Here is a 14,322-nt window from a genome sequence, read left to right as displayed (position 1 = left end):
CATCAGACATGGCGTGACTTATCCTTAGACTTCTCAAAACTCTCATTAAGCGGATTTGTTAAAAGAAAGGGATATGTTACATAAGTTATATATATGGTTATGGTACCCTGCTAAAAATGTGATGAAGGGAGTCACATTATACACTCCGTGTATAATGATTTGGTAATAAATTCTTACCGGATTGGTAGCAGTTTGTTTCTGAGTGGTAAATTTTTCATTATCACAACATTACTAAACGGTAATGCTCATTATTAGCAGTTCGGGTAGAGTTAGTACTCCTGTCAGCAATGATTTAATACCTGCTTTATAAGAGTGTACGTATATCCATTAGTTGGAGTATGTACATATGTAGTCCGAAGATGTTTGAGTAATTTTTTGTTTTTTGGACAGTTTACAATATTTTTATTCGGATAAAAATTGTTGCATTTTGGGAAGAAATAGATACTACTGTAGCGACTTTAGGGATAGGCGATAGAAATGTTCGATCTTGAAATACCCGATAAATTTGTGCATCATTAAATATGCAACGTGCCAACTTAAATAAGTAGTTTTAATAAAGCATTGTGGGTTTCTTTGCACGACAATATCACATGCAAACCGTTATACATTACACTTACATAATGACCGCAAGTTTAGCATTTCACTTGTTGTTGTTTAGATATCTGAGAAAAGTGTGAGAGTACGGAACAAATATACATGATATTCTGCCCTTAATTTGAAATAAAAATTTTCCATCATAAATTTGCAAGTATGTAAGTACATGTACTTGCATTCCTGATTATGGACAAAGATCTAATTCAGGAATTAAAAAAAACTTTCAAATAATCCATCGTTTTTAAAGCCGTTTAACAATTATTTAAGAATTACGATCATTTTCAGTAAAAGATAATAAAATTGATGTCGCCCTTTGTTTTTCTACTTATTTATTTAATTCTAAATAGACTTTCTAGGACTATAGGATCTCTACAAAGCGAGAAGATTTATTGTGATTCAAACTGTCAATTGTTCTCCAATCTCAGATCTTATCTTCCTCTCAACGCTATTTATTACCCTCCAACTTTCACCACTTTCTTCTCTTCTTCCCAATAATTAAATCCAGTCGTAATCTCACTTTGTGATAAATTTCCAAATCTCAGTTCAGATCTGTTTACCAAATCGAGAAAAAGGAAAGTTTAAATAAACTACATAGATAAATAAGTATACTTATTTATCTATAGATAAAAAAAGCTTGCTTTCTTTTCTAAAAGCAAATTCCAATTTAAATTCATTACAAAATTTTACGATCTTAAATTACAATGAATTTGCATATATGACGCTCTAAAACTATTTTCTCAAATTTCTCATACTTACCCAACCCACACATTCACTTTCTTAAATCCCTAAAAAAACTTCCCCCTTTTGTCATCTTTCCCAATCAAAAAGTTCCCAACCCACCCACCCCATAAAAAATATTACTTTCTCCAAATCCAAAACCACAAATACCATGATTCAAGATCACCCCACAAAAAAAGAGAAAGTTTCATTGCAAAAAAAACTCGCAAACTAAACTAAAGTAAACTCTTCATCCTGTTGGTTCATGTTCATCCTGACTCAAGTTTCTCGCTCTCTCCTCTGTAATCCAAGATTCTATACCAAAATCTCTCCCAACTTCTCGGCATGGATGATCTTCTCTCCTTCCTTACACACACACACCAGTCCTCCCTTCCACTCTGCCGGAGCGTGTTAGTCCCGCACACCAAAGTCAGTAAAATACCCGGGTAGCCCATTAATTCCGTTCAGTTCGGGTGAACTGCTCGACATCGGAGGACGTCTCACACATTGAATATTTGCCTCGCAAAAAAAAGAAGCCATCCTGTCCGCAGAATTTTCTCATAAATAGTGAACAACTCAATCAGAAAAAAAATATCCACAATACGCAAACCTCAGGGGTGGTCTCCACAAAATGGTGAGTAATTTCCTGTTCTTCATTTTTCCCCGAGAAAGAAAAAAAATAGTGAAAAAATTCAGCCCCGATTTTTCCATTCTATCCACGATAAAGCGAGGAATTGTTCTCCTCTCCGTTAGGAATGTTTGGGTTCGTAAGTGAAATGAACTATGCGAGTGGGCCAGACGACCCTGATCCCTTCGCCTAACTAACCCTTCTCATCTTTTCTTTATTTCCGTGCTTCCCACCACGAACGAAATATGTATGTCGGATATATAACGGAGTAATTCGACCATAAACAAAAATTCCTTCCTGCTTAGAAAACCATCCAATTTCCACCACGGCCACCACCACCATTACCCGTATTCTTCTATTCTATCTATCCCCCGATTTTTTTCATTTCCTTGCAAACACTGTCTGTGTATACGTACGTAGATGTGTCTTGACTTGAACCCGGGGATATTTTTAGACTCGGATTGTTTTTATTAAGAAAAAGAGACATATACGAGAATACTCACGGAAAAACAGAAGCAGCAGCAGCGGGACGCAATCCCCTTCTGTTTTGGGCTGTTGTTTCCTTGAAAAATTTTGAGATTGTTTTTTGCAGAGATTCTTTTTTTCCGTTGTTTTTTTTATACCGGCCAAATTATTTAATGCACTACTTAGTCCGTGAAGGACGTGACGGAACGGAATGGACAGAGTGACGGTTTTTTGACAGGGAGTATGTATGAACGTATTTATGGGTGCAAAAATTTAGAGGAAGTAAAGTACATTAGTTTTTTGCATATTAGAGGATTTTTTGTGCCAAAAATATATACATATTAATACAGACCGGATATTAACAAAATGGAAATGTCACTGGGGAAGGGGGAAGAAGAATCTTATTAAAATTTATAACGCGTGCAGACCATAACGATTTTGCAATTTGATACTTTCCCCGACTTTGCAATGGAGGGTTAGGTTTCGTTTCGTAGGGGAATTTTTAGCATGTGCCAATTTACCCAGCAGTTTAGCACATGAGACGCAGTACGTATTTTGTCGCAAATGCCACATCTGTTTCGAGTTAAGTAATTTTTCATTGTTTGGAGGACAGAATTTTGCCCTTTTTGGCACATGAGATGCCACATTATAGGGGATTTGCTCAGAGCGAAAATTTTCATATCTGCAATTTTGTGCGAATTTCCTTATCGCGAAATTTTAGTAAAATTTTACCCTTAAAATGAAAACATGCCTACACAAATTATAATTTTTCATTGTTCAGAGGACAGAATTTTTCCTTTTTCTGCGCAACTATCAGATTTGCTTGGAGGAATTCAGCAAAAATTTTCATATCTGCAATCTAATCCCTTTGCGAATTTCCTTATCGCAAATTTAATAAAATTTTAGATTCTTAAATGAAAACATGCCTGCACACATTTCCTCTAAATTATTGTATCCTCTCGTTCCATCAAATATTCATCTGCTCGAAAAGACGTCCAGCACCGTCCACTCCTCGTTTCCCTCAACTAAAGTAAATTGCACGAAATGAATAAATAATGTCACGACTCGCCAGGGAAGCGAATTAAGGACGCACAGAAACGGAGAGAAAGAGCATATCTGTGTATTTACTACCGTGTCATTTATATCGTTCTACATACATTTTACCAAACTCTATCTCTATCCTCTTTGCCCATTATTTTATACGTTTTCCGCCTAAATCGATAAATTTTCTCTTTATTTACTTAGCTGCCCAAAAGGAAGTGGAGAAGTTTAGAAAATTTGGCCCCAAAAAGTATTCCGATAAAGACCAGTCATACTCATCCGGGGATGGAATCAGCAAACCGCAGTGTTCTCGAGGAAAACCAATTTTTACGGGTAGGTATATACATATTTACATAAATAACTTGTTAGCGTAGTTGTCACCGAGATTTGTCACGGAAAGGTAGTAATAATTTTTTGGCAAATTTAAAATAAGCGAAATTTGTTCTAGCGTGATAAAAATTTTTAATTTGGCGGATGCACTGCTAGAAATCTGGTAAATTCACTAAGATATTGATTTCTCGGTATTAAGGCTGCCACCGCTTGATATTAAAATTATACCGGACCATAAGTATTTGCTAGGGATACGGAAAACTTTAATATCAATCTATCAGTATTGTTACCGGGTATTATTTATCAATACCACTTGGTATTATTTTAATACTGGATTTCTAATGGTTCAAATAATTATTGTTACCGTGCGTACACTTGTTTTTACACTTTTGTTACCATATTTTTTTAGCGTGTCTAAAAAATCGATAAAAATTAACCTAGTTTTTCTCCCCTCTCGGGACTATTGTACAATTTGCAATTACAGAAATCTGCTGATCTCCACGAATCCAAAGTGACCGAGTTGTACGGAATCATTGCCGAGTTGCAGAAACAGCTAAGCACTCTGCAGAACGGGAGAATTGTGGAGGAGGATGAAGACGAGGAAGAGGAAGACGTGGAAAATGGTGCGCTGGAAGAATTAGATATTTCTGACGATGATGATGCCGACGACTATTTCGAGGACGGGATTTTATACGATGATGGTAAGAAATACGGGAATCTACGGAAGGAATATACTCAAAATTTTTATGGAAGTTTTACTATAAATTTCTGTAAATTTGGCAAAAAATTTACATGCAGAGTAAATAATCCTAAGAAGATCACGTTAAAATCCTAATGATCAAAACCTAGCTGAACATGAAGCAAAATTAATTTTTCTAGAATTTGTACCTAATGACGTCGGGAAAATTGCAATTTTCTTAAATTTTCTGCGCCAAATTTAAAAAAAGTCTACACATCGCAATAAAATTGTGCAAAAATGTCAATTAAAGAAATATATATCATCCAGTTAAATGATTTTAGCAACATTTGAGACTCTTAGTCTAATTGATTTTCTTCCTTACTCACCAGAATTGGCAACTCCAATCAGTGATACATCGGTGAAAGTGAGTAATAATCACTCCGCCCGAATAATGGGACCCAACCAACACCAAATTAACAATGAGAAAAAGGTGAGATTGGACTTTCTCTTTTTTCCCTTTCTTCCTCTCCTGTCCAGTCCAATTCGTCGATCAATTTGTCAGTGTCTAGGGTTTCCTTGGCCGAAATGAAATTGAGCAGAGTCCCGGAGTTAGACTGAGGAGAACGAGATTAATCTCCCAAACACAATTGCCTCTTGTGGTGTTGCTGGCTGTGCAGGTGGGGAAATTAATTGAAGGAGAAGAGAAAGCAGAGAAAAAAACATGTCGGGTTGATTACTTGAGAGAAGCAAAAGGTGAAAGTTGCACCAAAATTAGAATTTCGTGGGATAAAGCAACATTCATTCGGGGTATTCACGTCAACAAAGGCTAAATTTTGCAAATTTTGTATAGAATTTCACAAACTTTTATATCCCCCTTAATTTGCAGTCCTTTTAATTTGCTGATATCTTGAACCCCAGCCTCACTTTGAATAGTCGCCTCAACCGCGATATAAAGTTTGCAAATACTTTGCATAAATAATTTCGCAAATTTCGAATACAATTTCGCAAAGTTTTATTTCCTTCTTAATTTGCAACCCAATTAATTTTCCTCTGTGTTTTGCCAACCATTAAACCTAAGCCTCATGTTAAATAGTCACCTTGACCGCCGCATAAATTTTGCAAATATTGCACACAATTTCGCAAACAAGGCCGGCACCTCTTCCTAATCTACCAAACAATTTAATTCCTCGTCATCTCTAACAATGAGTCCGCCCAGCACTAAACCCTCCTCGTTTACTTGCCCCGAGATTATTATGATTACTTCAGAAGAGAAAGTTGGGAAAAACTTTCTCCCAACTTTCTCCCAATTAATTTGCACACATCACGTATGTATAAACAGACCTTGTCATTAAAAATCTCTCCTTATCTCTACAACTTTCTCCCACTTTCACTTTCAGCTCGCCCAAATCCTCACACAGCTCGAAACCATCCAATCTGAACATAATAAAATTAAGAAGAATTTATCCGACAAGGACGAAGAGCTCTATAAAGCGAAAGCAACTTTGGTGAAGGTGCACGAAGAAAAGGAGTCCCTGGCTAAAAAGGTGCACCATTTGCAAGGACTTTTAAATCACCAGAAGAACCAGACCCCAACATCTCCCCAGGGGCAGCCACAGCCACTGCAAAATAAGAAATCCCCGACACACACGCACCAACCGAATCATCCCACGTGTCGATTTGCATCTCGCAGAAAACTGCCAACCACACAACAACCTTACCTTCAACAGCAGAATAATTATCATAATCTCACCTCGATTGCGATGAACATGTCGCTGAATTCCAGTATTGTTGAAAAACTTGTGAATCTCAATGAAGCCGCGGACCTGGGAGAGTTGACGATGTCGAGTAGGCAAGAGTTGGAACTCGTGTTGGAGAAGGAGGCAGTGAAAGTGGACAAGTTGCAGAATGAGGTGGACTTTCTCTTGGGGAGATTGGGCGAGGTGAGTGAGGAAAGAAATTAATGAATTGATAATTTAGTGTCAATGTCAATGTCATGAATGTAGGCTGAAATGGTTTTTAACATTTGTGTAATTTTACTTCATGAAATATTCTGGCTCCAGTTTTGCAAATTCCTTAGATTCGCACGTCCAAAACTTGAGAAACTAGATTATCGCGGGGTTAAATGAGACACTACTTATTAAAGACCTGGTAGAGTAACATATGTAGTCCGGACTGGTATTGATTTCAGAGTAATTTCTTGCCGGATTGGTAGTAGTTTGTTTATTAGCTGTAAATTTTTCATTACCGTAACATTACATGCCCGTTATTACCGTGCCTGTAGAGTCATAAACTCCGGTCAATAGTGATTTAAGACAATTTTTCTCAGAGTGCACTGAATCACTAAAAACTACTCAAGTCAAATCTAAAAATTGAAATTAAATTTATTCCTTTTTGATTTCCAGGCGAAAAACGTCAACGAAAATCTGGTCACTGTCGTAGGTCGTGTCGAAAGTTGGGGCATGGGATGGAAAGTGGTCGCTGAAAGGGGGTAAATTCCAAGAAATATCTTGACACATGTAAATATTGAACGGAAATGAAATCGTAACTTTCTCCGTAGGGACTCCACCATCGAATTGTACGACATACTCGTCGCCTTGCTGGAATCAGAGTTGGGATTGCTTTTGGCCAACGTCAAGGCTGCCGGGATTGGAAAGAAGAACTGTGATGAGAAGGAAAATAATTATGAGGCGGATGCCGAATCCTTGCTAAAAAGGGCGGAATTTAACATGGGCACGGCAGTGGGTGCGGCGTACCGTGTGTTGGGATGGGACCACGTGGAGAAGCCGAAAGTTGGGTGAGAACTTTTCAATTGTTTGAAGTATGTAAATTTGAAATAATTTAGATGCAAATATGTTTTAAAAAACTGGGACAAAAATTATGTAAAAAATTCCATAATTTATATTTGCGGTCCAAATTTCATTATTCCCAACTCAAAAGTTACACTTTCCAAAAAACGAAAAGTAACACATGGTATCGAATTTTCTTCCAAAATTACTTTCACTTTAATGCCTACCTCGTTTTCTAAAACTAAAACAAAGCCGCCCAATTCAAATTAACCCATTCAAACACGAACAACGAGCAAACTTCGATTACAAACCCCATATCAATTCAGCCCCTTTCTTTATTCATGTATCGAAATGAGTATTGTTATTGAGCAAAATTATCTTATCGCCCCCTTGCCCGTTGTAATGATTACGACTGACAATTCCAACATGCAAATAATCAAAGACAAGGTTTTATCTCGTCGCTGTGATCGTCCCTGCCGATTGTATCGTGTCCCATTCTTCCCAACCAAACTGCTTTATTGGAAGAGAGAAAAGAAAAGTGGTTCTGTTTACGATGGGTCTTTTTTCTAGGGGAGAAAGTCGTTCTTTGACTTGTAGTTAGGTACCGTCGTGACGCGGAATATGTATGCATTCTATTCTTACTGGCGGTGTTGTTATTGCCAGCAGTCAAGGAAAACTGTGCCCATTGACTTTCTCCAAGAACTTTCTCTTCTCAAAGAAAGAAAAACTGGGGCAATTTGTTCTGGATGAGTTCTGTCAAGACGAACCGAACTACGCAACACTTGAGAAATAAGTTATTCCGTATTTGGTTCAAAAGCGGGCAGTATTGGAACAACTGCATCTCCAAGTTTGGGTCGTGGCATGGAATGAAGAATAAAAGAGAAAGTTGACGATGAAGTGGTTTGTAGAACTTCAAAATTCCCGCATTTTCCGAATATCTTTAAATTAGCGCAGTCCGCTTCTTCTTTATTTATACCATGTCTATTGTTTCTCTTAAAATCCAGAATAAAAGAGAAAGTTGACGATGAAGTTGGCTAGGTTTGGGATGAAGTAGAATTTCAAAATTCCCGAATTTCCGGGATATTTTTAAATTAGTGGAACCCGCTTTTTCCTTTATTTGTACCTTGTCTCTTGCTTCTCTTAAAATCGCGTCGTCTTACGTTTAATGTGGGTCTTAATACCTAAACTTTTTTATTTTTATCATGCCGACCCATATTATTTGAATTGGTGACCAGGGTAAAATCCTGCCAACCTCAAAGCACCAGTACGACGACCCATCTAACCAACTTGTTTTTCAAGTTGATTGTCTCATTTTATTGAGCGGAGCGAGGTCGTGATGACGCCACACTTTCCAAAATAAATGTGCGCCTGGAACTCGTTAAAGTACTTTCTTTTGCTCTCTTGTCTCTCCTAAATTGCGCCAATTGTCTCCTTGACTTTCCCTTTTTTGTTGGTCCCGCCACTTCAAAGGCTAACATAATGTATACATGGATTCACTGAATACTATTCAGGGTGGTGTTCACTAAAAAGATAAAGGGCACACTAACGACAACCTTTGTTTAGGTTTGCAAATTTGGTATTAACTTATCCTGCAAATCCGAGATTTGTGATATTTCGCAAAAAAATTGCTTGAAAGCTGTAGGATTCTGTAAGAAAATTTATCTAGAAAATTAGGATGTTTTAATTTCGCAGGATGATTTCGCAAATTGTTTTCAAAACGAGTTGATAAGAAAGTAAATGATAAGACTTTGGCAAGTTGAGCATAGGTATCAACATATTTTTCAAAGTTTTGCGAAATTTGCAAGATTTCGAAAAAAATATTCCTTCGAAACCTTATGATTATATGTTGAAAATTTACAAAACACATTTAATATTTAATATCATATTTTATATATTGGGATATATATAGGATATGGGATATATGGGATATGGTTATATGGGATATTTTAATATCACAAAGTTATTTCGCAAGTTAAGTATTTGGCAAATGAGCGGATAAGAAAGTACGTAAATGATAAGACTTTCTCGTGCGTTCTATTATAACCGCTCGTTTACAGCCATTTTGAAAACAATGGCTCCCGCGATACTTTCTTTTTATTACCGCGATCAGATAACCTGCCAAAGTCACAAATGGTCCCCGCATGGTAACATCCTTTCCCAAATTTCTTAGCGTGCGTCCTCCAAGATTTGACCCAAAATTTAAAGTGGGAAACTATGTTTAGCCAGTAATGCATGCATGGTTGGCATATTATTATTAGCATGATTATTTCCCATGCCTTTCACAAAGCGTATGTAATGCGGAGAAAGTGGCGTGTTGTTCTTTTCAGTGAAAGCGGAGGAGATAGTGCCAGCACTGCATTCCTCGCGGCGAGATGAATGCAGGGCAGGCAGGCAGGCGACTGTATAATAAAGTTGGCCGATTGTTATGTGTGACACGAAATCTTTTTGTTGACCATGGATGAATAAGTTTTGAGTGGAATGTGCAAATTCTGCAGATTCATGGCATGCATCGTTAATGGCTGATACACTGCAGAATGTGGAGGGGATAAAAAATGCAAATTTATGTATCCACGTAAAAGAGTAGGGCTTGTGGACGAGACGAAACGAAACCGCATAGTTTTAAGTGCGTAGTAAAAATGTCGTAAATCATGGGTCCAAGTGGTGGTCAGTGCAGGCAGGGTCGTTACAATTCTTCTTCGGAAAGAAATAATGGTGACGACGGGGCATAAAAGGACACTTTTTGGAGGTATGCAATCTAGCTGGACATCAATTGCAATCTGCATCGAGTTGATCCAGTGTTAAGGGTGCAAGTATCCACTTATAAGAAATACTCGTAAGAAGGTGGTTTTTTGTAGCTAGATATTTCGACCTGCAGGGAATGCAAGGTGCAAGAAACTACATGCTGCCGATATGTATTTTTCATAGGACGCGTGGCTATATGGCGCATATTTTTTGCACTTGCAGTTTTTTGCACCTTGCATTTCTTGCGTTTTCTGTTTCGCAAAATAAAAAATGTAATAACATACCCGCAAGAAACGAAACACTGCCTGCATCACTGCTAACTCTTGGCTGTCTGTCTAAAAAATCGCAAACTACATAGATTATTTCATATCAACGTTATGCTTTTTTTAAGAAATTGTATTGACACCGAACCGTTTTTATGAATTTTTTTGCGAAGGATGAGATATTATGGATGCATTTATTTGCTCATGCATTTATTTATGGTTCCAAAACCTGTATATATCTGCATTTAGATGGGATCATAGATCTTGAAGGATTGAGCTGCTTGAATGTGGGGGTTGAACTTGAAGTTAGGATTATGTGGCTCAATAGTGGCTTGACGTCATGCATGGGCAGTGGACTACAAAACCTGCATTTTTAATATAGGTCAACGGGTACGTAGGGAAATAAAACTCTGTCCTAAGTGTGTACCAAACTTACCGTATTTGCATAATGTATGTAGGAGTACATCTACACTCTTAGAAACCCAGGATTAAAATAATACCAAGCGGTATTCATGTATGAGTCTACCAAAGTGGTATTGACCAGTAATACCATGTAGTAACAGCTCAGTATTAAAGTTTTATCATATCTGTGGCAATTTTTTACGAATCGATATAATTTTACTACCAAGCGGTAGCAACTTTAATAGTGAGAAATTACATAATACCCGCCTGACTACGTATGTATACCAGATTTCTAACAGTGTATCTATCTATGAAAAGTAAGTCACATTGCCCCCGAATATTGAGAAATATTCACCATCCCGTCATTACTTACACACTGACAGCAAATAATAATGATAGACGACAATAGGAAGAACCCCATTGTCTGCACTCTATGAAATCTGAACCGATCTCGACTCAAAACAAATATGGATTTCCTACTCAAATTTTCTTCCCACACAAAACCGACACATAGCGAGTACATTGTACATAAACTAGAACAATAAATATCCCAAAATCCGCAAACTTCACTATATACCCACCAAACCAAACCAAACCACTAACTTTCCCCGGTTCAAATTCTCTGGGGAAACTTGTTTCCAAAGTTATTAAGGACGTGTCACACACTTGTCAGTATTTTGGTGGTGAAAGTTTGGTTGTTATCACATGGAAATTCGAACCCTTGATGAACCATGTAGTATTTACAGAGCCACCCTGATTTGCATGTTATAACAAAGTACATATGTAAATTTTCTGATAATTTTCCTTTATTTCAGCCCCCGCACTCTGGAACATCACATCCGATCTATGATCATCTCACTTAAAACTTCCCGCGCCCAGTTGACCTCGACCATCCCGGAGTACGACTTCAACATGAATGCCAATCCGGAACTCTTGACGCCGTATGACATCAAGCAACTTCAACGCAGATCGTCCTCCTCGGGAAGACCCTCGAATCACAATAGGATGGATTTGGAGACGGCAGTTTTAATGCAGGTAAATTAAAATTTAATTGAGAAAGTCGTATTTTGGCGCTGGTTTATTATTTCAAAAAGTGGTCGAGTCGAGTGTTGAACATACATGTGACCACTTAAGCATTGTCTGATTATATATACGTATGCAGTGGCTTAATTTGCTCGGAAGTTTGTAACGCAATAAACTGTGGGCAAAATTTTGCAAAATAATTTGCCAAATTTTGCAAAACATTTAAGGCAAAACCCTCGATCTGAAGATGACTAAATTTGCAATAGATTCATGATCAGATTTTTCTTTAGTAAAACTTTTAAACTTTACGGATTTTACTGCGTTGCAAACATACGAGAGAATTTCCTCCTTGATTTCCATGAATAATTATGTACCCTTAACAGTAAATCATCAGTCTTTGCAGACTTTGACAAATTATTAATTGCAGGAGCTGCTAAGTTGTCGTGAGGAGAGGGCAGATTTGAAGATGAGATTGGTCTGCGCTGAGAGAGAGAGGGACTTTTTGGCAGGATTTTTATTAGGGGGCGGTTCCGCTGGGAGCAGTGGGGGTGGGACTCCTTCAGGTTTAAATGAAGGTAAGTTATTATAGAAATTTATTTCCTATTTGTGTAATTATTATCTTCCGTAAAAAAAATTTTAAAAGATGACCAATATTTCGGCCAATTCTTGATTTCATTGCATTTTCATTGCATTCTCGATTCCAAATGATTTTATAATTTGCACAATACAATCTTGTCTATTACTTTTGAAAATCTTGTGGTTCGTAACTGTCGTAAATTGCATAAACTCGTACAGAAAACCATTAACGTCACGCTTTCGCAAATTTCGTAAAGTTGTGGGTCGTCATAGCAACTTGTTTCTGAACAAAACCCACAAATTTCCCCTAACTTTAATTTATGAAACTGACACCCACTAAATTTTATATCATCCGGTAAACGACGAAACTCCAAAAGAATCTGCGACAAACCCGAGAAATCCCACTAATCACGCATTCTTTTTATTCCTCCCAGCCGAAGAGAACAATAACAACCAGGCTGTCAAGAAAATGGTGACCACGCCCACGAGCCCCTCCCAGTTAGACAACTATTCCCTCCTCCACGACTCCAATTCTACTCTCATCAAGACGTTGGAGGACACCAAGATCAAATATCGCGACAGGGTTAAGCTTCTCGAGGACAAGATTCTACTCATGATCGGTGATCGCGCTTTAATGGGAACTAATAGCAACATTTAAACCTCCTCTTTTAATAATATCTACTAAAAATACGATTAAAATACAGATTTATTAAATTCTTCATAACATATTAATAATAATATATTAAAATACTTTGAAACTTTATACAGAGGAATAATATAAAATAAATGAATAAATATTTAGCATTTATCTATTGCAAATTCAGTGTTTAATACATAATTTCGTTTCATTTTTGTCCTCGTCAATAATAAAATGTTCACAGTTGCATTTTTGTAAAAATTGGTAAAAAACATGACACAAACTTGCATAATTTTTCATATCTAGATACACGGTTCAAAATTGGGCATTCTGTAGACAAAATTTGAGAAATAAACTAAATAAATAATTTAACAAGACTTTTGGATTTTAGTTCTGTTAGGCTACCTCGTATTTTGCAGAATTTTGTAAAACATTTCACAAAAATTACAGGGTTAAATTTACCTAAGTCTTCATCAATAAAATATATTGTCTTAACTATGCAAGCCTTTTTACATATATTTCCCAAAGTTTTAACCTTAATCCCGATAATTTGTTTAAATGCATACAAGATCATCTCTCAATACATAAATGTCAAACTGATTGACAGGTAATAAATCTAGTCAACGGCTACAAGTTCATCAATCATATCACTTTCCTCCCTACTAAAATTACATATTTACCTTTTCCTCATGTAGAAATTGATTCTTAAAAAAAAGCAAATCCGTCTTATCCTTAACTTCATAAAAAGCAGTCCAGTCAAGTGCATTCATATTTTATCTACTAGTTAAAGAAGGAAGTAAACTATTTACACGGAATGAATAAGTGATGGGACGACGACTCGTCTCTGGAGAATAGGACATGGAAGAGGAGATGACGTGATGTCATTTATATTCCTTCACGCCAACCACCCACACCGACAACACCACAGACACAACCCTTTCGAGCTATCGTGTTGCTTAAGGAAATCGATAAATTTTTACTTCCTTTGATGTGCACAAAGTCGTAAAGTTGTTGCTGCTGGAGAGTAAAACGTGTAACTGGAGAAAGTGGATTTACAGCCTGGGTGCGTAAAATATATGTATTTACAACTTTTGCAGAAATATGTATGTACTGTGTCCGAAAGAAGAATCGTAAAACTGCAAGGAAAAATTTTTTTCAAAAGATAAGTAGTTCCTGTTTCTTGGGTTTCCGAAATGATTTTTGTTTGGGATTCAGTTTGTTTAAAATTCTTATAAAATTTGTGATTTCCTGAAGCCTACAAGTTTTGCTGAAATCTTTCAATTAAATTTTCCTCTAATAATTGAATAATTCCATTAATTTGCCAAATTATTGGAAGTTCGTTGCATAGAATTGCCTGTCTAATACTTCAAGGCAAATAATTAAGTTGTACTTAATTTTATTAATGCCATAACAATACTCATTTATTTATGGAATGTTGT

The 14,322-nt window shown here is 36.8% G+C and overlaps 1 protein-coding gene across 1 annotated transcript; it reads left to right on the top strand.

Annotated features, from left to right (window-relative positions):
* The first annotated feature begins 1,761 nt into the window (after window positions 1-1,761).
* Window positions 1,762-13,077, top strand: LOC110849811 (colorectal mutant cancer protein). Its single transcript, XM_022097264.2, has 10 exons — window positions 1,762-1,945; window positions 3,650-3,778; window positions 4,260-4,476; window positions 4,844-4,944; window positions 5,852-6,394; window positions 6,857-6,942; window positions 7,012-7,248; window positions 11,463-11,682; window positions 12,098-12,245; window positions 12,681-13,077. The coding sequence occupies exons 1-10, from the start codon at window positions 1,943-1,945 to the stop codon at window positions 12,902-12,904; spliced, it is 1,908 nt and encodes a 635-aa protein (XP_021952956.1). The 5' UTR covers window positions 1,762-1,942; the 3' UTR covers window positions 12,905-13,077.
* Window positions 13,078-14,322: the final 1,245 nt, after the last annotated feature.

Source organism: Folsomia candida, unplaced genomic scaffold (assembly GCF_002217175.1).
Source record: "Folsomia candida strain VU population unplaced genomic scaffold, ASM221717v1 Fcan01_Sc005, whole genome shotgun sequence".
Taxonomy (NCBI): domain Eukaryota; kingdom Metazoa; phylum Arthropoda; class Collembola; order Entomobryomorpha; family Isotomidae; genus Folsomia; species Folsomia candida.
Note: the sequence above shows the minus strand (reverse complement) of the source record. Positions and strands in the feature narration are given on the sequence as shown.